Genomic DNA, 27,074 nt, shown 5'->3' with positions numbered 1-27,074 from the left:
TTGGTCTTTATTGTTTTATTTTGAAGAGCCCTGTAGTCTTTCAGTCTGGGGATACAAGAGTTCCATCCTCCAAAGTACACTGTGTTTATAAAATTTTGGGTTATGTAATTTTCTTCCAGATTTTGCACCTTGTGCACATTTCAGTATTGGTGTCAAGCATGAAAAGAGCATGGGCTTTAAAGTCAGACCTTGATTTGAATCCCTATTCTGCCCCCTTAGCTTTCTGTTCATGCACGTTTATTTTGTTTCTTTGGGTTTAACTTTTGTTTTTCATCTAGAAATGAGATTAATAACCAATTTGTACTGGTTATGAGGAGAAAGTAAAAAGGTGTGTATAAGTTGCTTATCACAACAGCTAACACCCCTAATACACAGCAAACATCATCAGTTTAATTGCCCATTTTACACAGCTTTTTTGAAATAATTAACTCATATACCATAAAATACATCTTTTCAAGTGTACAGCTCAGTGGTTTTTACTGCATTCACACTTGTGCACCCATCACCATAATCTAATTGTAGGACATTTTTATCACTTCCATCTTTTCAAAAAGAAGCCCATTGGCAGTCACTCCCCATATCCCCCCCACCCAGCCATTTCTAACTAGTAATCTAGTTGCTGTCTATGGATTCGCCAATTCAGGACATTGCGTATGAATGGAATCAAGCATGGTTTTTTATGACTGACTTCCTTCACTTAATGCAGTATTTTCAGGGTTTCAGGGTTCATCTGTGTTGTAGCATGCATGGATCAGCACTATATATATCTATGGCATATGTATACACACACACATATTTATATATATAACCAGATCATATCCTATTGTGTAGATATGCCACATTATGTTTATTCAATCATAGCTCAATTGCCTTCACATTTTAGAAAAGGCCCATGCTTGCTTCTTGTTTCCAGGATAGAGAAACAATCACCTATTCGGGGGGTGGGAGAGTGAAAGTCATTGAATGATACAAATCTTGATTTTAGTAATTTTTGGCATTCTGAGTTCAAAGAATTTTGACCGACTTATCTAGTGGGTCTTTTTGATACCCCTTTTAAAAATGAGCAAATTAGCAGAACGTTAAAGACAATCTTCTAAACTTTTCACGTGGATTGCAAAAACAGGGATTCCAGGGTGGGGAAATAGCATTTCTGGACCCGACAGAGCAAAAGGAAATTTTGCCATGTGACGTGTTTTTCTTGGATGGGTCCTGAGACAGAGTAAAGCAAAAGCTGTTTCCTGTGGATTAGCGACAGAGCATCAAATTGACCTTGTTTATTCATTTGGTTTATTTGTCCTTTGTGTCAAGGAGCCCCATGGGGGCCTCAGGTAATAACATTTTAGCTTATCTAATTTGTACCCTTTCATACGAAAACATATTAAAGGAAGCAGGGAAAAAAAAAAAAAAAAGAGGTGCCTGGGTTAGAACAAAACTGTATTAGAACAAAATTATATATTATATAGATGTTGTGTATTCCCTGTAGACAAATTTTAATTACCAATGACTTAAAAAAATACTACCAGGGCAAGCAGCATTTATCATATTCTGTGCTGCTTCCAGATCCCTTAAGCTTGTTTGCTTTGATTTTGGTGCCTCCTGTGTAACGCTAAAATTGATAATAAGTATTAAAATAGTCTGAGGATTTGCCAAAGATAAATCCCCCAACTTTCCCATCCCAGGGCCTTAATATTGCTGGCTTCAGCGTCGCATCTCCTCTTGGTTGGGGTCCCGCTACCCGGCGTCTGCCCCTCTGCTCCAAGCCTTCAGGGGTCCCACCCTAGGCTCCCCGAAGGACGGGGAGGGAACCCGGCAGGGCTCCCCGCGCCGCAGGCGGGGAAGGCACACACTGTCCAGCTGTCCCCGCGCGCAGGCGCAGGCAAGCGCAGCCTGGTGCGCGGGGCGGGGTGTTGTCGGTCTCCATGGAGACGGCGCCCCGTTGCGGCCGCCAGCTAGAGCTCCTGCTTTTCACTCCGCGGTGGAAAGAGGAGGCAGTCGCTCCGGGTCCGTCCCTCGGCCACCTCCGGGAGGTAAAGCCCTTGCTTCTGGGCCGCGCATCTTCTGCTTGGAACCCCATGGGCACGGGCTTCCCCTCGCCACGCCTGGGAGACCCTAAGGAGACCCTGAGGAGGACACTGCCCCCCCTCCCCGCCATGACCTTGAGAATATCCGCAGCCCCACAATTATCCAAAAAAACCCTGCAGTGGCTCTGGGGAGAAACAAAAATCTGAGTAGATTTGAGTTGGGCGGTGGCAAGGGAACTGAACCTCCTCCAGAGCATTCATCTGGGATAGAAATGGAGTCAAGTTATGGAACACTTTGGAAAGCACTGATCTTCTTTCCACCCCGGACTGGCTCACACCAACTCCTCTCTTTCTGCCAGTTCTCAAGTTCTCACTCTCCTACCCTGGAGTCCCGGCTGCGTGGGGAGTCGGGTGGTGGGGTGGGCGTAGAAGGGAAATACAGACTCTGTGTGAATACGGTGCCTGGTTAGAACTGCATAGCTCTAGGAATTAATATGCTAAGATTTGATGAACAGGACAAATAATTAAAGACATGATACTTATATATTTTTTTCTTTTTGAAAAATATTCATGCTGCGCTTACTAATCATTCTTGCCTAAGTATCAGAACAGAATAACCTGACATCATCCCTATTCAAGTTCAGCACAACCCAGGCCACTGTTTTCGGGGCTGTCTTGACAGTTGTGTACCTTGGGAACCTCAAAAATCATGCTCTAAAACTTATTTCAGGAGAAAGTAGGGATTAGAGACTTGAAAGTTTGAGAACAGCCAGAACTGTTCATTTCTCCTGAACGAGTTTAAATAGTATGGCTGCTGCTTGTTGCAGCTCTAATTTTATAGTTTTACTTATTTTTTAAAAAGATTATATTTTTATTTATTTGACAGAGAGACAGCCAGAGAAGCAACAAAAGCAAGGCGAGTGGGAGAGGGAGAAGAAGGCTTCCTGCAGAGCAAGGAGCCTGATACAAGGCTTGATCCCAGCACCCTAGGACCAGGACTCGAGCCCAAGGCAGATGCTTAAGGACTGAACCACTCAAGCGCCCCTAATTTTATAATTTTAAACTTATTTATCAGTGAGCCAATCCAGCATTTGATTGTGTCCAGTCTGGGTTCACAAACGTGGCATCTGGTTCTTTTTTGCAATCTTTAGAACCAGAAACTTTTTATAAAGATTTTATTGATTTGTTTATTTGAGAGAAAGAGAGAGAACACATGCTTGAGCAGGCGTGGGGGAGTGACGCAAAGGGAGAGGGAGAATCTCAAGCAGATTCTAGCCTCAGCGCTTTATCTCAGGACTCAGCGGAGATCATGACCCCAGTGGAAATCAAGAGTTAGTCACTTCACCAACTGAACCCCCCAGGTTCCTCCCAGAAAACTCTTGAGAGGCATATTTCAGGGGTTAAATTGGGGTTTCTGCCCCACGCTGAGTAGTTTATTCCTTCTTCATGATGCAAGAGGAAGACTTTCTATAGAATTTTTTTTCCAGTGCATAGAATCTAAAAGTTTCTCAGGGAAGGAATGTCAGGTACATATTTGGAAAGTTTAGGTGACTTTGCATAGCCTCTGAAATATTGAAAATATAGAACATGCTCAAGGGATTAAATTGTAGAGAATAAATGAATCATGGTACAACTTGCATGTGTGGATCATAAGAGAACTCAAATGTAGGTACCTCTGGTGCAGGGAACAATGTTTTGTTTCTAAATTTTCCCTTTAAATCACTTGAGCACTTGAGTCCTGCCATGGAGCAGGACTAGGCGAATTTACATTTCTCCTGCTGTGTAAGAAATCGCTGAAGGAAACAGTTAATGGCAGTAAGATTCTGCTTTACCCCAGTGACAATTTAGCTCTCTGGATGGGCCTGCCAATTGCCCAGCCATCCTAACCCTTAATCTGGCTTTGGTTGTCACACAACAAGCTCTTCCCCACCTTGCGCCCCTCCCTCCCTTTTTTTTTGGCTAAGCAAAGAACTATGAGTGTCAGTTACTGATTTCCTCATCAATAGCCAGTTGTATGGTCATCCATGTAAAAGAAATTTTATTTCCAAATGAACCCATAAGTTACACTCGCTCTTTAGGGAAAATCCAGTATAATTTTTAAACTTAACAACCAATTATTCCCTGTCTGACGTTGGATGCTTGTCTTTCTCCTCTGTCATCTAACTGCCAGGGTGAATGGGAGAAGTGAAGGAGCTGGAGTATGGGGGAGAGATTTATGAGCACAGTGCAAGTCAGAGTGGCCACTCAGACAAACATTAAAATAACCATAGCTTTTCTCACACGGCTCCCTCCCCACTTTGATTTTGTAACAGCATGTATGTTAGATCTAGTTCTAAATGAGAAGAACCACAGATCGGGGTCTCCAATTTCATTTCCTTCTTGCGACACACTTTGGAAACATTTAGAGCCCTTGTTTTCCAGGGTCAGGTAAGAAAGGGTATCCAGTTGGTGTCACCCATGCTAGGGCCTCCATTCAGTGGATTCCTGGGCTCTAAGCAGGGGAGTGGCTGGACCTTTACTTTTCTAGGCGTGACTCGCTACTTTGTGTAAGAACAAGAGAAATCCTAAACGATCAGGGAAGAACTTCATGGTACAGTCTTTTGGCTCTTGGAGAAAGGGTACAGAGAAAAGATGAAGAATGGATGAGAATTAGGTTTCGTACACTGAGGTTTTGAGTCGCTCTTGGTGATAGAAGATATCAGGGACTGCCATATTGTAAACATAATTCACAGGAAATATTTTTGCCCCAGAATTCACATTCCAAATGAACACCTTAAAACCTTCCCTTTCTTCCAGTTTGCTGATGTTGTTAAAGAATCATCTGTCAGATGTACATATTAATTCAGTCCTAAGGTTATTTTATCACCTACCTCATTTAACATCTTGATGGAGATTACTAATAAGGTCTACACAAGTTGATAATTGTCACAGTTGTGACACAGGTGTCAAGTCCTAATAATTTGTGAAGGAATTTGGCTTTTTGTTTTAGCTTGTAACTTGCTTTTCAGCCCTTGAATTTGAAAATTCGGGGATGTAAACAATTACTCACTTACTCATTCAACAAATACTTTCCAAATGCCAAATCAGTGCAGGCATTTTGTGGTAGGCAGGTTCTAAAATGGCTCCCAATGACCCCAGCTTCCTGATATCCATGCCCTCATGAATCCTCTCCCCTCCGGTGTGGGCTAGACTTGTTTCTAGTGCAGGGGTTGCCCAACTTTTTCTGTAAAGGGTCAGGTAGTAAATATTTTTGTCTTGTGACCTCTACAGTCTCTCCCTAATTACTCAGTTCTTCCTGTTACAGTATAAAAGTAACCATAGGCGATATGTAAAACATTTTGACTAGCTGTATTCCAATAAAACTATTTACAAATGTGGTTGACAGGCTGAATATGGGCTGCTAACCACATTTGCTTACTTGTGTTCTGATTAATCAAAATGTGATGCTTCTGTGCTTATGTTACACAAAGACTCCAACTTCCATCTTGCCTGCTCTGTCTTGCCCTTTCACTTTTTCACCTGGATGGAAACCAGCTGCCATTTTGTAAGCTAATAAGCAAATGAAGCTCACATGGAGGGGAATCCTCCAGCTAACAGCAAGGAACTGAGACTCTGTCCTGTAGTTTGTGGGAACTGAATTGTGCCAACGTCCACTGACATGAGCCTTGAAGTGGATCATTCCCCTGTCCAGCTTTTGGATGACTATAGCCCCATCTGAAATTTGGTTGTAAGACTGTGTGGCAAAGGACCCAGTTAACCCATGCCTTGACTCCTGACACAGAAACTGTGAAATAATAAATGTTCCTTATTTTAAGCCCCTAAGTTTTAGGCTTCTGTGTTACACAGCACGAGGTAACCACCATGATCACCATATCACAAAGCCGATACACATCATGATAGGCTCCTATAAGAACAAACAAGGGAGGCACGCCTGGGTGGCTTAGTCGTTAAGGGTCTGCCTCTGGCTCAGGTCATGATCCCAGAGTCCTGGGATCAAGCCCCATATTGAGCTCACTGCTCAGCAGGAAACCTGCTTCTCCCTCTCCCAGTCCTCCTGCTGTGTTCCCTCTCTCGTGTCTCTCTCTGTCATATAATAAAGAGAAGCTTTAGAAATTAAAAAAAGAATGAACAAGGGGAATGCTGTATATCGTTTCCTCCTCTTGGAGATTCACAAGTATCAATATATTAAGGTGTCCAAAACATCTTACCAAAAAAAAAAAAAAAACTTGTTTAATTATGTTCAATCAATCATTTCCCAAGCATATTTAACCACAGATTCCGTTTTTCTGGGGAGTGCCTATTAATATCTTACAGAGCGACTATTTGGAGAAATACAAAATGCTGGAATATGAAAAGAAATCATCCAATTTAAAGAAGTAATGAGGGGTGCTGGGGTGGTTCAGTGGGTTAAAGCCTCTGCCTTTGGCTCAGGTCATGATCTCAGGGTCCTGGGATGAGCCCCGCATCGGGCTCTCTGCTCAGTGGGGAGCCTGCTTCCCTCTCTCTCTCTCTCTCTGCCTGCCTCTCTGCCTGCCTGGGATCTCTCTCTGTCAAATAAATAAATAAAATCTTGAAAAAAAATAAAATCTTCAAAAAAAAAAATAAAGAAGTAATAATTGCCAACATGCCATTTCTCCCTGGGTTGGATAACTAATCCACAAAACTGACATCTTAGAAGAATATAAATAATCCCATGGAAATTTATATCCCAATCCCCATCTCTGTATTTGTATCTCTATCTTTATATTTGCATCTCTATCTATATATGATGTACCATACTCAGATATTTACACCCACCAACAGAGATGGTGACTATTCTTTCTGCAATGTTCTGCTTGTTACGTAACTCACTGATCCCTTAACACAGAGGATAATAACAATCTCAAGAACTTGCTAAATCAAAACTCCTTATGTTGGCTCTTGGAGGGATTTCACATAACAACAGCTGGGCATCTTAGGAAACGAAGGATTTGTTTTGATTTCATGTTGATTCAGAAGGAGGTATTTAATTTCCCACATTACCATGAGGTTTTCCTATGAACAACACATTATTACACTGTAGTTTGCTAAGGCACAGCATTGCATTGCTTTGCTTTCCACATGAGGAAACTGAGGCTCAGATGCTAAATTACTTGTAAAGCTTCACTTGGGGGAAAGGAGAGTCAGAACAGGGATCCAAATTCAGTGTCGTCATTATAGTATTTCCACAATTATTCCAGGGCGCCTGGGTGCCTGGGTCTGTTAAGCATCCGACTCTGGATTTCGGCTCAGGTCATGATCTCAGCATTGTGGGATCAAGCCCCAAGTCAGGCTGCGCCCTTAGCGGGGAGTCCCCTTGAGATTCTTTCTCTCCTCCTCTGTCTGCCCCTCCCCCTGCTCTCTCTCTCTCTTCCCCTCTCTCTCTCAAATAAATAGAATCTTAAACATAAAATACAATAAAATAGTTCCCAATCTGGTACATGCCTTTCCAAGATATTTGTTTTTAAAACACTCTTCCGTCTCTCTCCAGTGTGGTAAGAACAGAGGACCTGCCAATGTTTGTCTTTTTCTCAAAATCTTCTGGCTCTCCCATAAAGTTTCTTCAGCTACTCTGGGCCCCATTGTTCCTCTCTTCTTGGAATATATAGTAACAGAGGGTTGCTTAGATGCTTAGACCTTTCGGGATTCAGAGTCCAGAGTGCTCACCATTACACCATGGAACTCCCAGGAGCTTAGACCTTTCTGATGCTGGAACCCTCACTAGACAAGTGGTCATCCGGTTTGTGTTTTAGTATCTCCAGTAATGGACATAACCTCCAGAGACAGCTAATGCTGCTGAAGTGATTGTTTTCCCACTTAGGTTGTTCCAAAATCTGTCTCTCTGATATCATACATTGTTGTTAATTTTGTCTTCTAGGGATTCACAAACCATGTGTAATTTATTTTATACATTAAAAAAAAAGCCTTCAGATAGTTGATGTGTGTGTGTCTGTATGTACAGTGTGGGGAAGGGGGTGCGTCCAATTTCTTTTTTTGTTAAACAGATGCTCTGTTTTCTATAAATGGAAAAATCCATCTTTTCTTTGACTTATCCTCTAACAAGTACCATGTATACAGGATTCTCTCTTGGACTTTCTCTTCTGTCCCCCTGCCTTAGATATTTGTCTCCATACTAATGTCACGTCATGTTATTGCTCTGACTTTATAGTGAGTTTTTATATCTAGAAACGCATCGCCTTCTCTGGTTCTTCTGGGCTGACTTGACTATTTTTGGCCCTTTAAACTTCCATAAATATCTTAGAATCAGCTTTTCAAGTTATACCCACATACCACAATATCTCTGAGGATTTTTAAAATTGAGATTGCACTGAGTTAGTGAATCTGTTTGAGGAAATTAATCTCTTCATTCTTCTGAATTCTCTAATTCATGAAAAAAGCATATAGCGCTATTTATTTAGGTTCTTTGGAAATGTTCTTCCATAAAATTTTATAATTTTCTTTTCTAACTTTTTTTTTTTTTTTAAATAGGGCTTGGTTCTTGAATTCATGACCCTGAGATGACTAATATATTTGGCTGAGCTGAGATCAGAGTTGGGTTTAGCCAGCTGAGCTGCCCAGGCACCCCCAAATTTTATAATTTTATTCATAAAATTTGTACTTTTTTTAATTTACTTTTTTAAAGATTTTATTTATTATTTATTTGAGAGAAAGAGAGAGAAGAGGGAAGGGCACAAGCAGACTCCCTGCTGAGCACAGAGCCCAATGCAGGGCTCAATCTCACAACCCTGAGATCATGACCTCAGCAGAATTCAAGAGTCAGATGCTTAACCAACTGAGCCATGCAGGTGCCCCTGTACTTTGATTTTTTTTCAGATACTTAATAGCTTCTGGTGTTTTATAACTGATATCTTTTGTTCTTTTGAGAGAGAGAGAGCAAGAATGAGTGTGGGGGAAGGGGCAGAGAGAGACAGAGAGAATCTTGAGCAGGCTCCATGCCCAACACAGAGCTGACACAAGGCTCCGTCTCACAGCCCTGAGATCATGACCTGAGTCAAAACCACAAGTTGGATGCTCAGTTGACTGGGCCACCCAGTGTCCCAATAAGTGATATCTTTTTAAAAACATTGCTAGGAAGATTGTAGCAAAATATGCAAATCCTAAGTGTAGAACTCAATGAATTTTAAAGTGAACTCCTCTGGGTTCCTACTGCTGGATTAGGACCTGTATCCCAGAGTCACATCTCATGTCCTTGCCAGTCATACCCTCTCTTTCCTCCTCAAAGGGAACCACCATCTTGACTTCTAACACTGTAGTGTAGAACTTTGTATAAACTAAACTATACATAATGTAGCCTGTTACTTCCAGCTTCTTTGTTTAATGTCTTCTGTGTGTGATTCACACACATTGTTTTGTGTCGTGGCAGATTGTTCGTTGATATCCTGCATTCCAGCACATGGATATATGACAATATATTTACCCATTTGACTGCTGGTGAATGATTCCATTGTTTCCAGTTTAGAGCTATCCAACGGAGCTGTGAATATGCTTGTGGATATATTTGGTCCACATGTTCATGTTTTTCTGTTGAGTCTAGCGTATGCACATGTTCAACTTTAGGCCTTAATGCCAAATCATTTTTCAAAGGACTTACACCAGTGTGTACACTCACCAGCTGTCTGAGACTCTTCTGGATGTCCACCAGCACATGGCTCTGTCAGTCTGTGCTGGATAACAAATACCAGGTAGCCTGAAGCAGAAATCATTATTTTTCATGATTCTGTGGGTTTGCTGGCCTCACCTAGGCATTGTTTCTGCTGCCTATTATGGCCTGGGGTCATTCATATGGTTGTATTCACTTGGAAACGCGGTTGAAAGAGAAGACCCAAGATGGCTTCATTCACACATCTGGTGCTTGGGCTGAGGTGGCTGAAACAGCTTTGGGCTGCCTCGACCTCTGTTTCTCCATAGGGTCTCTCATTATTCTGTAATGTAACCCATTCTTATTTACACGGCTGCTAGATCCCAAGCCTACAAAAAGACAAACTGCAAATCTTCTTAAGGCCTAGACCCAGAAGTAACACATCTTCACTTTCTCAACATCCTTTGATCAAAACAATGAACAACTGAATCTTGTTAACAACCATTTGAAAGAGCTTCAGACCCTTCAAATGAGCCTGGAGATCTAGCCAACGCCTTGAGTGCAGCCTTGTGAGAAACTCTGAAGCACAAGTACCTGTTATGGCCTCAATTGTGCCCCTTCCCCCCAATTTCATGTTAAAGCCCTAACCTCCACTGTAACTCTATTTGGAGACAGAGTGTATAAAGAAGTCATGAAAGTTAAATGAGGTTATAAGGGTGGAACCTTAATCTGATAGGACTGATGTTTTTATTAGGAGAGGAAGAGACACCAAAGCGCTCTCTCTCTCTCTACTCCCCACCCATCCCACCTGGTGTGCACAGAAGAAAGGCCTTGTAAGAACACAGAGAGAAGGTGCTATATGCAAACCAGGCAGAGCGGTCTCATTAGACACCAGCCCTGACAGCACCTTGATCTTGGCCTTCTAGCTTCCAGAACCATGAGAAAATAAAATTCTGTTGTTCAAGGCATTTAGTTTGTGATATTCTGTTACAGCAGCCCTAGCAGACAGATTATGTACTCTGCTATGCTCTATGTAGATTTCTGACCCATGAAAAATCCGAGATAATAAGGATTTGTTGTTTTGTGCTATTAAATTTTGGGGTCACTTGTTATGCAGCAGTGGACAACTACTACATTAGCCTAAGTTTGTTCTCTCTATCCTCTTTGTGTCCTAAAAAGATAGGCAGGTGGAGTGCCCTTTTTAAGCCCTTCAAATTATTGTTTTCCAGGGAAGAAAAGGTATTCCTGGCTGGCACAGAATGGTTCCCAATTCTGAGTCATTTTCCCAGCAAAGTGAAAAACAACCCTGATTTAGATCCACATTTGGGTGTGAACGCATGGGGACAGAGTAAATTGCAATGACTTGGAGTTCATGAACTCCCTGTGCATATTTGTATGGATTTTTCCACCACGGAGATGCACATATACATCATTTGCTATAATTTTTTCTCTGTAAATATAGAGATGTGAATGAATGGCTACAATTATGTGATTCCTACAAGGACAACATTAATATACTGAATGTCTCTAGGTGATCATCATTAAGCATCTATTGAAATGAACCTATATTTCTTAGGTCTGGGAGAAAATAATTTGCTGAGATGTCAGCAGGGGATTCTTCTAGAAAAACCTTGGAAATGGAGTGCTTCCACACAAGATTCAGTGCCTGGACACCTTTCGGCAACAAGTCATTGAACAGACAGGTAAGTTATATACTCTAGAACAAAACAAGTTTAATTTGTAAGGCAATTTTACTGTAATAAATTGGGTCTCATGTTGCCATATAAAACAACAACACCAAACCTCTAAAGAATTTAGTGTTGGAGTCGCTTCAAACAAAAGTAAACCTGTATTTGTCTGCACCAAAGACAGTCTTCTCACCTCAGTCCCCAATTCCTACTTTATGGGGAAGCTCAAGGTCTGCCTCCCTTTTCCTCTGTACCTCCAGGGACAAAATAGAAGCCTCCAGAACATATAGTATGCTGGGTGAGAGACAAGAGGAGCTGCTTTTGGTGGCATTTGGTGTGGAGAGTATTAATGTGTAATTAATTCTGTGCATATTTCTTTAATCCTCTCTTCTTTCTCGTGCCAACAGTCAGTTTGATGGCCTGGGGATGCCCACTCCTGTGAAAGGTTGTTAGTAAGTCACCGGATGACTTAGGCAGCCCTTAAGGGAGAAGGCTGACAGCAGATGTGGGTTCAATCCTGTTCCCAAGGGAAGGAGACTAGCCAGGCTAGGGCCCAAGCCTGACTCAGGAAGAAAGCCAGTTGGTTTGTGTATATCATCTGAGCAAAGCTGGACTGAAACCTAGATTTGGAGGGGAGAGGGGGGACACGGGTGCTGTCCTTGGTGTATCTCTTCCTTAGAGACATGTCTAACAATGGCAACTTAGCAATATTTATTAACTTTGTTTTGGTAGGAACTGTGAGGATGTAGGACTGTGGGTTGTTAGTAAATTCATACCTTCTTCAAATGGTCCCATTTTCACAATTCAAGTGTAGCCTGTATGTGTTTTCATGATGAAGTGTTTGGAATCTGTTACCCCAGGCCACATTTGTTTAGGTAGAAACAAGAGCCAGGATTCATTACCACTTTGTTTTCCAAAGGGGCCCTCCTAAGGACCCACTGTAATTACATCCCCTGACCAGCCTTTCCCTCCAGCCCACCCAACAAGCCTGGGCTTGTCTCCATCCCCAGATAAAAGCAGTTTAAGCTGGAGGGACAGACCCCTACTACGCAGTGAAAAGGGCTTTGTGAACTGTAATGTGCTGTGCAGTTATTAGCTGTGAGGTTGCGAGATGGCCTAAGGACTGTTTAGGAACTAAAAATAGATTGAACTTCACAGGAAAGTGATATTTTCTCCCCCTTACAGCTCTTTCAGGAAAGAGTTGCTCTTATAAGTCATTGGTTTGACCTCTGGACTCACAAGCAACGTCAAGAATTCTTGTTCACGATTTTTTTACGATGCACCAAATCACAGTTAAGGTAAATGTAGCCTAAGGATGCAATTAGCATGTGTTCTTAAAGGAAATAAAATATGGTAAAATGTTTATCTAACCTTCTAGGGTTTCTCCCCTTCCCACCCCCCCAAAATAACAAATAAAGCAATTGGCATTTTAAAGTTTATAGATAGAATCTTCTAGTGCTGCTTCCTTCTTGAGGATGAAATGGAAACTTGGGGGCTTTCACACCTTCCAACCGCAGTGGGATATTTGGTTTTTGTAAACATCAGAAGCTTCAGCCAGTGAATTACTATATTGGATTCTCCTCAGAACCATCAGACGGACAAACAATATATTTCAAATAGATATCTGGCACACAGGCAGTCCAGAAATAATTGTAACATGAAGGGATGGATCTGAAAAATACCCAAGGAGTGACCATGGTCGCAACATTTAGGAATATGCACGAGACTCGTATTGCAGTGGCCGTGATTGCCAGTGGGTCCTCGTTCTTATTCCTGCCCTGGCCTCCCGTAGTGTCTGCCGTTTGCGTTCAGATACTCCAGCAGAGGTGGGGTGCTATCTGAAAGCGTTGGTTGAAATTACATGCAAGAGCAGCTAGCGTTTTGATCAGGAATTAATACTCTCAGGGTGCTTAGCTAGCATTGTATTGGAAAGGTCGCAATGTCTCAGTTATTACAAGATACTTGGCTAATGAGCAGAGCCAATATCAGACATCCGTTATCATCAGAGCAGCCAGCGGCTTGTTCATTTGTCAGAGGAATGTTAGAAATGGAGACATTAAAGGTATTCAGATGTGGGATGGAAAATGTTCGGAGAGCCCTCCAACATGCCTGGGCCTGGTTGAGGAATCCAGCCAGCCTGGTAGCAGGTGCTTATAGGGCTTTATCCCCAGGTAAATGGCCTTGTCAGTCTAGGGATTTCTGGTAGCCTGAGGCTCTCAAGGAGGGTAATAATGGAATCCTGTTTCTGGAACACTGTACTTTCTCAGTTGAGTAAACCTTTGCCCAAAGGACAGAGAGCCGGGACTTCATCAAGCCCATGGAGGAGACTGTATAGAGTGTTTGGGGTTTGTTCGCTAGGTTTGTTTAGGGAAATTCCGGGTATGGCATCATTTGGGGTTAGCTGTTTTTAGTACAACCTGGTGGTAAGGTTGTAACCATTGAACTTCTTAGGTAGCTTCCAGAAAGCATCAGAGTTATGCAAAACCAAATTGGCTTATTTTAGTTTGCAATACCTGCCTTGCACTCTTTCTCACACTTCCTTTATCTGGCTCTTTCAATCAGCCATTTCATCTCTCCTACCTGTTTGCTTGTCTTCTCCCTCGTCTGCTTTCACCTGCATCCGGGAGTGTGTGGTGGGTCACTAAGAGACTGACCCTGCTGGAGTCACCAGGTTACTGGAAGCAAACAGACACCTTCCCGGCTGTGTTGAGAGAGGTTGCAACGACAGGCCACAGAAAAAATAGGCTCTTTCGTCAATGCTTAAAAATCAGGGAAGGGAACTTTTCATAGCAGTCATTGGCTAGGTTTCCTTTTACTCCAACTTTACAGCTTTCAGGATAAAATAACAGACCAAAACCCAAATCTGTAATTGCTTGTGGTAGGTACATCATGTTCTAGTCTCATGTATCATAAACCACGCAATTTTAGCTGTAACCACTGGAGGTCATTAGAGATCGTGTAGTGTATTTTGAGGCTCATTAACATCAGGACTGAGATTTTGTCACTGGAAATTGTATCCTTTGTCTGGTACCTGAATTCTTTCTATGGCGCAAGGATATGGAACTAATCCGTTCAGTGGAATTACTTCGCTCTGTTCTGTAGCAGCTGGCTTTCTGCAGAGAGCTGTCTACCATCGTTGCATGAAGCTATAATTCCATATTTTTTTTTTTAGAAGTTATGTCAATTTCTGGTCTCTAGAGCTGGCATCCTGAAGCCAGCTGTAACTTGTAGTGGTGGATTTTGTTGTTGAACATCAATTAGTTTATTCCCCCAAGTCCAGATTAGGTCTTTCTTCTCCTACTTTCTCCCCATCTCTCTGGGTCAGCCATGTCTTCTCTCCTGCCAAGATTTACAGGATCCGTTTACTGACAGTCTAACCCAGTTTGAGTTGTGCTTGATTTTGATTAAATCTAAAAGCCCAATTCATTTTAATTTTTAAAGTTAGTGCAATTGAATTCCTTTTAAACATCTTTATTGAGATATAATTCACATACAGTAAAACTCATCATTTAAAATGTACAGTTAGTGGTTTTAGTGTATTCACAAAACTGTGCAACTATAACCACACTCTAAGTTTAGAACATTTTCATCACCCCAAAAAGAAACCTGCTACCCATTAGATGTTAACTCCGCATCTCCATCCCCAGCTCTGGGCAACCACTAATCTCCTTTCTGTTTCTATAAATTTGCCTTTTCTGGACTTTTCAAATAAATGCAGTCTTAAAGCATGTGGTCTTTTGAGACTGGCTACTTTCATGTATTATAATCTTGTTAAATAACAAAAAGCAACCAAGTACACGTGAAGATCAAATTGGCCTTATTAAATGGTTCATGAGGGCTCCTGGGTGGCTCAGTCAGTTAAGCATCTGCGCTGGGCTCAGGTCATGATCCCAGGGTCCTGGGATCAAGTCCTACATTGGGCTCCCTGCTCAACAAGGAGTCTGCTTCTCTCTCTTCCTATGCCCCTCCCCTGGCTTGTGCTCTCTCTCCCTCTCTCAAAAAAAAAAATAAATAAAACCTTTTAAAAATGTTCTCAAAGGGGCACTTGGATGGCTCAGTGGGTTAAAGCCTCTGCCTTCAGCTCAGGTCACGATCCCAAAGTCCTGGGATCAAGCTCTGCATTGGGCTCTCTGCTCAGTGGAGAGCCTGCTTCCCCCTCTCCCTCTGCCTGTCTCTCTGCCTACTTGTGATCTCTGTCAAAGAAATAAATAAAATCTTTACCAAAAAATGTTCTCAATTATATAAAGGCTTCATCAAAAATATGAAATAAACATGTTATTAAATAAGCAAATGAATGGTTCACGAATCCAGCAACACCCCCTCTAGCAAGTAGAGCGGCACTCTGAGAGGTTATACAAAACAAAATGGAAGGAAGATTTTTTATGGATGGAGGATAGGGGGCAAGACAGTTATTAGCAAAAGAAAAGGATTGTTCCAAACAAGGGTGTTTGCTAGGGGAGAAGCAGCATGTCTTATCATGCAGATTACCTCATCTTTCCTTGGGGGATGGAGAAGACCTGGGTGATATGGAAAGAAACATGTTCCTGACTGACCGGTTAAAGCCCCATTTCTGGGGGAGGCTGAAACTGCATGCAATTAGATCTGGTATTAAGCCCATTTCGGCAACTTGGTCTACGTGACACCATTTGGGGACTGTGGTTTCCTTTTTTTTTTTTTCCCCAAAAAAAACCCAATGTTCTCAAGGTTCATCCATTTTGCAGCACATATCAATACTCCTTTCCATTTTATTGTTAAATGATCTGCCATGGTACGCTATACCATAAAATATGGTTTTATCTATCCATTCCTAAGTAAATGGACATTTGGGTTGTTTCCACATTTTGGCTACTGTGAATAACACTGCTCTGAACATTCGTGTGTCGGTTTTTCTATATGGATGTCTTTATTTAACTTTTCGATCTGTCGCTGGGTCAAATAGTGACCGTGCAATCAACTTTTAATTATCAAGCATTTCTTTTGAAACTTATTTATTCCTATAGTCCCTGCTCCCCCACCACTTAAAAAGCAAGAGAATACATGAGAGAATTCAGCATTACTTGAATGTCTGAAATCTTTCTGTGTAAGCTAGGCTGGATTTGTGCAATTTCTGAATATTTTTTTTTTTTAAACCAGGCACTTACGGCTACAAAGCTTAACTAGAATATTGTGGTATTGGTTGGGACTGTGTTGTCACAGTTTTCTTTGAAAGTTTCTTCTTAATCTCCATGAGATGTATTCCAATATCTAAGATTTTTCTTTTCTGTCCTTATATTCCATATTGTTAAGATTTATTTTTTCAATTTATTATTATTATTGTTATTTTGGTGGGCAGCAAAGCGAGGTTTATTGAACACTAGTAAAGTTTATTGAATGATAAAAATGAGTACAAAGCTTTAAGATTTCTTAAATGGAGTTTTAAGATATTTAAGACATTTTTCAAGGCTTCATCTTCTTATATCGTAGCTCAGGCAAGCTCTTCCTCACCTTGACTTTGATGGTCCCTTCCCTGGGAAGCCTTCCCTGAACGTCTTTCACTCCCAGCAATTTTTACAAACGTCTATCATGGCTTTTCCCCCAGCACATTATGCTTAAATGGCCACATGTCTAAATGATTCCACTGGTGTCATCTCCCTGTCACTTGGCCAGGCTGAATTTTCCTGACTCCCTAAAGGAAACTGGGCTATTTGTGTGTCACTCCGAGAAACCCATGGGAAGTTTGCATCTCCTGGCCACACTGGTGGGACCGGTTTCAAATTGCCAGGGCTCCCCAGCAGGCAACGCCCCATACAAAGGCCTTTCATTCCAGGTCTGGAGCTGTTCAAACCTGTAGCTTTCCCTGGTGGGTCCCTGGGGCAACATTCATGCAACTGCAGTCCCAAGACACAGATGGATTGTCTGTGCAGGTGGTGGCATAGGGGGGAGCGAGATCACAAGCCGTGAAGGATCAGCTCTGGTCATTTGTCTCCATCAGAGCTGACTGGAAAAGGGGTGAGGCAGAAAAATCATCCAACTGATGTACATCTAAGAAAGACACCCCCCCCATTCCAATTCACTGCTCCTGGCCACTCTTCCCAAGCAGTCCCGGGGAAAGCACACGGGACGAGGTCTATCTCATCTGTGAACAGTGAGGAAATCTGGTGTATAAATGTCTCAGAGACAATGCACATTGGGGTTCATTTTGAATATGGAGCAGCTTCATGTCGCTGAGTTCCTGAGCATTCCCCATTTGTAAAGGGAATATTTCTGGGTGGAGGCAGCGGCCGGCAGAGAGGCGTATTCAAACGTACACTGGGTTCCTAAACATCCAAGACGAGTCTGGAAATCTGGGTCATCCTGACTCTTCCCTCTCCTCAGCGCTGTCTTTTGGACATGCTCCTTTCCTTCCACACAGATCGGATGCTCACGGACAACCATCATTTGTCATGGGGACGGTTTATTGAGAGGTGGTTGAAGCAAAGAAGGAAAATCCTTGAGTCTGAAGGAAAAAGGAGAAACCCAAAAGCCCCGAGCTGTTTCACTGGGTGGGGATGGGGACAGAGGGCGAGAGGACGGTGGGAAGGTCACTGTCTTAGGCGAGGCCAAGCCTGTGCCCTTGTGATTCTCACTTCCCATTTTGTAAGCGGTACCATTCTCTACAGGGGTGGAGCCACACTTGATAATGTCTGACTTGTCTTTGCAACACCCTTTACATACCTTGTCTTTACATACCACCCCACATTATGTTATGTACAGAACCTGTTGATTTACTGTCTGCCTGCTCTACTAGACCCCTGCTCCATGAGGGCAAGAACTTTTTCTGGTGATTCTTTGTGTCCCTAACTCTGAAAGCCATAGCCAGTATGTAGTAGCCACCCAGTAAATGCATATTGAATGGACGATGTCTAAAATACTCCTAATATCAAGAATAACAAAAAAATCATCAGAAAAAAATTTTCATACGTAGCTCTCTGGGAGGAAGAAACTTTTCAAGATATTACTAGTTCCCGAATATGGGAGATCACTAATATTTTGTTTCATTCAAGACTTTTTGTTAATTAATTGACTTGAGATTTCTATAAGAGAATTCTGAAAGGAATTATGCACAGTTACAATACCCAAGGATGGCGTGTCACACTGTCGTCTGTGCTAATGGCCCCTCTTGAAGTTGCTCACGGCACAACTTCCCAAATGCAGCAGCCCTGAGAATTAATACCACCAGCCATTTATAAAATACACGATATTTAGCTTCCACATCTACGAAGAATCCTTTTGGTTACTGAGACTTCTCTGCATAGGAGGAGTCAAATTCACAGACACATCATAGGAAAATGGAGAAAGTTTTAAGAAAACATTTGTCTCTGTTCTGTATTTAAGAATCTCTTCAGGAGATGTCCAGGAGTGTGCCGGGCAGAAGCAGAAGTAGAATGCCCTGAGTGTACCCCGAGTGGGTGTTGGTCATCTTTCCTCCTCCTCTCTCTGGGTATTACTTTTGGTGTCATGGTCAGAATGTTTTCAAGTGCAAATAATAGAAATGGAATTCAAACCAGCTTAAGAAGAAATGGGAATGTATTGACTTAAGATTTGTCTAACTTCAGGCCGGGCTAGATCCTTGGATTCAAACAATGCTCCCCGGGCTGGTGGGCTTGCCTGAGCCCCCCTCCCCACCCCGCCTTCTCTCAGCTCTGCTTCCCCATGTCTGTTGCATAAAACTAAAAAGAGAAATGCAAGACCTTTACGGAGGAAATTATAAGTCTTTGTTAAGGGATCGTTAAAAACAACAACAAGGGCGCCTGGGGGGCTCAGGTCGTGATCCCAGGATCCTGGGATGGAGCCCCACATCGGGCTCTCTGCTCAGCAGGGAGCCTGCTTCCCTTCCTCTCTCTCTGCCTGCTTCTCTGCCTACTTGTGATCTCTGTCTGTCAAATAAATAAATAAAATCTTTAAACAACAACAACAACAACCCTGCATTGATAGATGCGCCATGTTTGAAGATGCCAATTCTTTCTAAATTAACCTCCAAGTTCAATTCAATCCTTTACAAATCCCCAAATAGGATATTTTTTATGGACCTTGGGAGACCAATTCTAAAGCTAATCCAGGAAAGAGAATGAATGGATCACGGTCCCTAAGGAAAGCACACATATAAAGAAAATAAGAGAAAGAGTGACAGTACCAGACACTAGAAGCACATTGACCTGTTTAAGAAATCCATGCAAGGGATGTCTGGGTGGCTCAGTGAGTTAAGCCTCTGCCTTCAGCTCAGGTCATGATCTCAGGGTCCTGGAATGGAGCCCCGCATTGGGCTTGATGCTCAGCAGGGAGCCTGCTTCCTCCCTCTCTGCTTTCTTCTCTGCTTACCTGTGATCTCTCTCTGTGTCAAATAAATAAAATCATAAAAGAAAGAAAGAAAGAAATCCATACAAGTCATACATTGAGGTTAAAGAAGAGCAAGGATGGAGCTAAACACGAGTTCTGCAGTAAGGGACAGGTGTCTGTGAAGGCTGGGTGGATCGGACACTTCGGCAGCTGCAGAGATCTCTCCTTTTCTCCTCAGTGTCTGCTTAGCCGGTGCACTGTTGATCACCCTCCTGCCCACACCATTTCCTGCTTCTTCCCCATAGTCCTGATGGGAGCGTTTCCCCCCAGGCTGTATGCGTCTCAGAGGTGGCTTGTCACTGCCCCGCCAAAGGTGACCAGGCTTGGACAGAATTAACGAGGATTCCACCCCCTTGGTGGTGTCTGGATTATGAAAGGGTGTGTGGATACTAAGTCTGCCCAAGGAGACATAGAGAGTGGCCACTAGAGAGCTTCTGGGAGAGTCTTCTTCACACTCAGAGGGACTTAAATTGGGGCTCGAGGAAGGGACGTGCCCTTTTCATCTAATGATTTCTGTTCTGGGAGGTTCACTCCTCACAGTGGTCATTTGGAAATTACCTCAGGGGACAAAGCTAAGGGCAAGAGCCAACTACCAAGGAGGCAAAGTGAAAATATGGAAGATCCTTGGCCCCTGATTACCTCCCTGAGGGCTTGAATTCACTAACTCTGGAGCTGCCCTGATTTTTCCCTATTGCTTATGTGAAAGGAAGATAAATAGGTTTAAAATGGGTCTAGTGATACCTTCTCCGACCATATCAACTCTCCAGAATTTAGCTGTGAATCAGCTACATTTAGAAAAACAACATGCATTTAGCAGTCAACCGATGCTCTTCACGCGCAGGAGAGAGCCTGTCAGACTGTCATCCAGTGGCTCAGTATTCAATTAGCTCAGGGCCTCAAGAAGGAGTTACACCTACTCCTAAGACCACCACACACACATTCAGTGCTTTGCACTTGACCTGGCCTAAGCATCAAGACCTGCTGCCCTGTGAGGTCAAATCCACTGCTGTTGAGAAGGGCTGGCCCATTAGGATCTTTCACAGTTTGTGAAACCATGGACTCTGAGCCCCACCTATGGAGATTTTAACTCAGCCCATGAGGATGGAGCTGGAAAAGTAGTTTTTCCTCCATTCCCCGAGTGATGTGGAACACGGCCAAGTGTAAGACACACTTGGCCTGGGTGACCTGAAGGCCCCAAGGCTTCTTCCACCTCTCAGTCCTGCTCTCAGAGGCAGGAGCACGGCATGAGCGCCCTGTGCCTTCTCTTCTCAATGAAACAGAATTACCTGTTAAGAGTCTGTAGATCTTTTCCATCTTTCTCTGGGGCTGATGCATAGTGGTCTTCAAATGCATCATTGTAAGTAACCCTAAGCTTAACATACATAATAAAGGGAAGGTTCCCTCTTGTATAACTGAAAAATCCAGAGTAGGTTTGGCTGAGGCTAAAGCTCAATTCAGAGGCTCAGTAATAAACCCAGCGACTTCATTCTTTCTGTTCATCTGCTCTGCCTTTGGCAGTCATGGCTTCATCATTATGTTTCCTCAGTTGTGTACAGAAATAAAAATAATTTCTCTGTTAGAGCTTCACTGTGGTTGGACTAGTCTCCGTCCCTGCCCACTTCTGTCAGTTGTCGTGGCCAGGAGATTGACCCAGATTAATTGAATTAGCCTTGATCATATGCTGTTTTTGGAGCCCAGGATAGAGTCAGCCTCTATAGGACCATGTGGACCACCACGTAAGAAGTGAGGTTATTTTACCTAAAGAAGGGGAAGTAAGTAATGGGTCAACTCAGAAGAGTGCTGTCTGTTCATCTAGCGTTCAGCAAATGTTTGCTGAGTGCCTACCTTGTGCCAAGCCCAATTCTGTGTGCGTGGGATTCAACACCTGAGTGTAGAAGATTCCTGCCCTTTGACGTTTGTATTTCAGTGGAACAAATCTTATCCTAAAATAGGACAAGGGAGCATCCATGCCTCTCACTGGCTGTCTGACACTGGTGCCACAACGTGGCACCACCTTAAATATCTGGGAGTGTTTTCTGTGTCTCAGAAGTTGGAACAGTGAGATAGACTTGATACTAGCCTCCACACATGTCCATGCCCTCATTCCTGGAAACTGCAGATATTCCCTTACGGGGCCAAGGCCTTTTGCAGACGTGATCACAGATTTTGAGATGGGGACATTACCCTGCCTCACTGGGACTCAGCATAATCACAACGGTCCTTCTAAGGGATGTAAGAGGCACAACAGAAGACAACGTGATGTCAGGAGCAGTGGGAGAGAAGGGGACACGGGACAATGTTCTGCTGGCTTTGAAGATGGAAGAAGGGGCCATAAGCCAAGAAAGGCAGGCAGTTTCTAGAGCCTGAAGGGGAGGAGCAGGCTGATTCTACTCTCCCAGCCTCCAGAGGGAGCCAGCCCTGCCTACACCTAGCCCATCATAACTGATTTCAGACTTACGATCTCCAGAACTCTGGAAAAATAAACGTGTACTGCTTTGGGCCACTACAACGATGGTAATGGTTAAAATGAACAGAAATTTCATATAAGCAGTGAAATTCCATTTTTTATTTATTTACTTTTTCCATTCTGCATTCTGACTTACACGTATCTCTTTCGCCCCTGCCAAGTTAGAAGCACCATACCAGGTGCTGGGGACAGAGCAGTAAACAGAACAACGCCTTCTTTCATGCAGCATGTAGCCCAGTGGAAGAGAAAGACTATAAATAGTGAGTGAGCCCCCAAATGGATTGAGTGTGAGGGTCAGCAAGAATGGAAACTCAAAACTCATGCTTAGATTATAGTACAGTGCACATGGAGTGTAAATGACGGGTTTCAGCAAAGGTTTAAAGAAGGCAGCAAGGAGGCAGAGCTGAGGGAGTGGTGGTGGCCGCCTCCTACAGGCAAGTGTTTGGGCAGCAGGAATGGTCAGCCTCTTGGGGAGGAGGGATTCTGTTAGTACTCCTAAAATTTCACTATTGTTACCTTATATGGTCACCCATATTGTTGCAAAAACAGCTTTCCACTAGCCACATAACAGATCTACCACACTGGTTCCACACACATCTTGTTCCTTCCCCGGCGCCATCTGGCTTCACTGGCCATAAGTTATACCGTATAGATCATATTTGAGAAGTCATACAGCACTTCTATAATAATGACAGGTCTGTGCGCATGCATTCTCCTTTATTTCCCACAGTCCAAGTAGGCTTAGCCAGCCCAACAGATGTCAGATAAAGAGCTACGATTGTGCTAAGTGACAGAGAAAAAGTAAGGCAACCTCCGCCAGCCCAGGGGATGGGTTGCCGCCTTCCCTGAGGATCTGACATTTTGGCTGGAGTATGAAGGAAGCCAAGGAGGTCCGACAAGCAGAGATTTGGAGAATGGGTGAGCCTCCTGGCCGGGACGACACGTGTGGGAGCCTAGGGCCTTCTCTATCTGTTCAGTAATAACACCAGGCTTTTGTGGAGGCACTGGAAAATGTGAATCGGCAAAAAGAGGAAAATACCAATCACCCATAATCACACCCCCCAGATAGAACCTTCTGCTTTTTTTATGCTTATGTGCATCCATGTAACTATGAATCAGAGCATATACATTATTTTAAAATCTTTTTTTTTTTTTTTTTTTTTTTTTTTTTTTTTTTTTTCTCATTCTATAAGGATTTATCATTCCCAAATCACAGTGAAAGAAACTTAGGTCATTTACCAATTTTGTTTCCTATTATGCGCCTTAGAGATACCTCACGAAAAACTGGTATCTGACATATATGTCATATTTTAAAATCTTTTTAAAGACCCTCTTCAGTGGCCCTTCCTTGTTGCTTTCCCCACACCCAGCTTCGCTCTCTCTTTCACTGAAGACTTCAGCACCTGGTTCTCCACTCGCTTTATGCCCCAAACCTAGTCATTAGTCTGTGCAACGCTGGCATCCGTGTGGAAACCCGCCCACTTCAGGCCCCGGCCATGCCAGATGGTGTGCGTAAAGCCACCAGACAAGACCACGAGGGCCGCGCAGGCGACAAAAAGGCAGGGACCTCTGCCGACTCGGCTGACCCTCTCCAGGCCACCTCTGCAAGCTCTGCTCCCGGTCATTTCCCTCACAATGTGGGCAGCTTCTCTCTAGTTCTTATCAGAAATTTAAGAGCTGAGAATTAGATTCAAGTTCTGTATTACTAAGCCTTGTTATTTTCGCAAAGTACACATTGTACATTCAGTAGCACACTGCAAAGCAGTGTCATGAATTATTTAAATGAAGCTATCCTTGTCACAATAAAGGAGCAAAGCACATTTTGTTCATTGTCTCCTTACATGTTTTTATTTCTCTTCACGGATTTCTTACTTTGTAACATTAACTAAAATGCAGTGAGCCACAATGTCGTTACTGCAAACTAGCCTAGTTCTGTTGCTTGGGGACTGATTTTTTTTTTTTTTTTTTTTTTAATGTGACTGAAGCATTTTCCTTCTTTCTTGCTTAAGAGTCATTATACTTGCATGTGTCCTTGCAGCAGTGCAGGCTGGTAACAAATATAAAACATGCATAATTGAAGTCCACTTTAAAAAGTATTCTTGGAGGGGCTGGCTGGCTCAGTTGGTAGAGTCTGCTACTCTTGATCTTAAGGTTGTTGAGTTCAAGCCCCATGCCGGGTGTACAGATTGCTTAAAAATAGAATCTTTTAAAAATTAAATAAATAAAAAGTTATTCAGTTTTAGTTCTTCTCCTTTGCTTGGCTGGGAGGGAACAGTAGATGCTGTGGGCTGGGAATGGAAAACCAAGGTACTGAGACCCACCTTTGAAAAAGAGGCAGAAAACATTTTTGTTTTGCACCTTATTTGATGGATCTGTTTTATAATTCTAAATGAGAGCATATTGTCCTCCAAGGGCCAGTGAAAGGATTGTGAAGCCTGTCTGGGACACTGGGGAGTTAGGTCAGGGACCCACTGGGATTCACTGTTCTTGGTGTTGTCAATGCCTCATTCAGTTTGATTGTTAATCTATTAACAATGAGAGGATCCCCTTGTGATACTTTTGTCTGTGGCTACTATATGCTGCCAGTACAAACCCAACTCCGTAACTCCATTCTTTGCCCTCCTGCTAATACACACACACACACACACACACACACACACACACACACACTTTCCTCCTGACTACATGCCAATAGGTTAATTTCATTTTTTAATTTTTTTCCAATAGATTCATTTTATTTTTTTATTTTTAGTTAAATGTTATTAACATACAGTGCAATATTGGTTCCTAGAGTAGAAGTCAGTGATTCATCTCTTATATACAACACCCAGTGCTCATCACAAGTGCCCTCTTCAATACCCGTCTCCCATCTAGCCCATTCCCCAAACCTCCTTCCATCAATCCTCAGTTTGCTCTCTATCCTTAGGAGTCACTTATGGCTTGTTTCCCTCTCTTCTTTCTTTCCTTCTCCCCTTCCTGTTTTTCTTTCTTTCTTTTTAAAATTTTTTTAAATTTTTTATTTTAGAGAGTGGAAGTGGGGGAAGGACAGAGGAAAAGGGAAGGGGAGAGAGAAACTCAAGCAGACTCCATGCTGAGTGTGGAGCCCGATATAGGGCTCGACCCCACTACCATGAGACCACGACCCAAGCGGAAACCAAGAGTCAGACACTTAAACAACTGTGCCACCAGGTATCCCTGTTTTCTTTCTTTAATGACACATGTGAGTGAGGTCAAACAAGTTCATTTTAAACCACTCTATTCTATCTCAGGTTGTGATAAAGGTGCATGGAGAGGGATCAAGAAAGAGCAGTGACCTAAAATAAAGTCAGGGAGTAGAAAAACACAAAATAATAGGCAATCATTAAGCCTTGCAAAGGAAGCAGGTAGCCTTTTCTTTAAAAACAAAAAACAAAGCCAAAAAAGAAGAAAAGTTTATTTTGCAATAAATTTTAACTTGTAGAAAAATTGCAAAAATAGTACAATAATTCCTTATACTTTTCACTTGGATTCCTCAACTATTCATACTTTACCATTTTGCCTTGTTATTCTGAGTCACATGAGAATATGCTGCAAACATGATGCCCCATTAACCTTAAGCATGTCAGTATGCATTTCCAGGAAAAATGAAGACATTCTGCTGAAAAATCAAAGTATATCCTCCAATATCAATAAATCAGCATTGATACAATACTAGGGTCCAATCCACAGACTTCACCCGAGTATTCCTGACTAGTCCAACCATGTCCTTTATAATCATCCTTCCCTTTTCATTCCAGAATCCAATCCGGGGTCATCTATTGTATTTACTTTTCATGTCTCTATATCCACCTCAGTGTGGAGCAGTTCCTTAGTTTTTCCTTGTCTTTTATTACTTAACACTTTTGATGAGTACAGACCTACTTGGTTGAATGAACTTCATTCAACTTCATTCTGGCTGATACTTCCTTAAGATTACATTCAGGTTTTGCCTTCTTGGCAGGAATTACACAGAAGGGACACTCAGCAGATCACACCAGGGGCATATGATGTCGATTTGTCCCATGGCTTGTGATGTTGACTTATCACTTGGTTAAGATGATTCACTATTAAGTACTGTGTTAATAATTAATAAGTAACTAAAAAGTCCTTGAGTGATTAATTTTAAATTAATTTAAAAGTATTAGAATCTATGCAAATACCCTGTTCCTCATCGTATTTTCACCCACCAATTTTAGTCTCCATTGATGATTCTCTTCTGACATAATTATTTACTGTGATAGCTGCCAAGTGCTCATTTTCTAACTTCTTAATTGCTTCTACATGTATTATTAATTGGTGTTCTGTTGCAAGCTCGAATTTTTCCTTCTCCCAAGATTTATGGATGAGGCCCCAGTTAGGCCAGCGGTTTGGGTAAATTAATGGTGAGGACTGTCTCTGGGTCTCCTGGGTGTTCAGCAGCTTGTTTATGAAGGTAACTAAGCTCATTTTTGTTCCTAATTGGAGGTATCATTTTCACTTCACTTTGGAACTTTCTGGGCTTGACCCACCCTGTGGGAATTTAGTTTATGCATTTAGAGGTCAGAGAAAGTCAGAGAAGACACACTGCAGAATGAGAGCTATTCAGAGATAGGACTTTTCTTTCAATGAGTTTATCTGTGTCCATTACAACCTGGTTACCAGGGCAGCAGTGGCCAATGAGCCATGAGAAATAATTTTGGAGTACCAATGGCTTGAGATAAAGGAGTTCTGCTAAACCCTTATTGCCAACGTTTCCAATCAGCTGTGAGATTAACCACAATCATCTACAATGTTACTGAGTTTGGAGGAGATTAGTGGTTCCAGGGAAGAGTCTGATTTACCAACACGGGATTACTTCCAAACTTTTTGTTCCAGTGATTCTTATTCAAATATGATGACTTATTTGGTGGTTTGGGACTATAACCAAT

General features: G+C 42.5%; 1 protein-coding gene across 10 annotated transcripts in view; it reads left to right on the top strand.

Moving 5' to 3' along the window:
- The first annotated feature begins 1,890 nt into the window (after nucleotides 1-1,890).
- Nucleotides 1,891-27,074, top strand: part of ECT2L (epithelial cell transforming 2 like) — a 73,897-nt gene continuing 48,713 nt past the window's right edge. For 9 of the 10 annotated variants that reach the window (XR_009354612.1, XR_009354611.1, XR_009354614.1 and 6 more), the window contains exons 1-3: nucleotides 1,891-2,027; nucleotides 11,216-11,342; nucleotides 12,513-12,625. Coding sequence is in view for 5 of the 10 variants with exons in the window: in XM_059177416.1 (XP_059033399.1) it covers nucleotides 11,241-11,342; nucleotides 12,513-12,625 (215 nt within the window). In the remaining 5 variants the exon portion in view is untranslated. Of the gene's footprint in view, nucleotides 2,028-11,215; nucleotides 11,343-12,512; nucleotides 12,626-25,174; nucleotides 25,339-27,074 lie in introns of those variants that run through there. The other variant, XM_059177413.1, reaches the window with a different exon arrangement.

The sequence above is a fragment of the Mustela lutreola genome, chromosome 6, assembly GCF_030435805.1.
Source record: "Mustela lutreola isolate mMusLut2 chromosome 6, mMusLut2.pri, whole genome shotgun sequence".
Taxonomy (NCBI): Eukaryota; Metazoa; Chordata; class Mammalia; order Carnivora; family Mustelidae; genus Mustela; species Mustela lutreola.
Note: the sequence above shows the minus strand (reverse complement) of the source record. Positions and strands in the feature narration are given on the sequence as shown.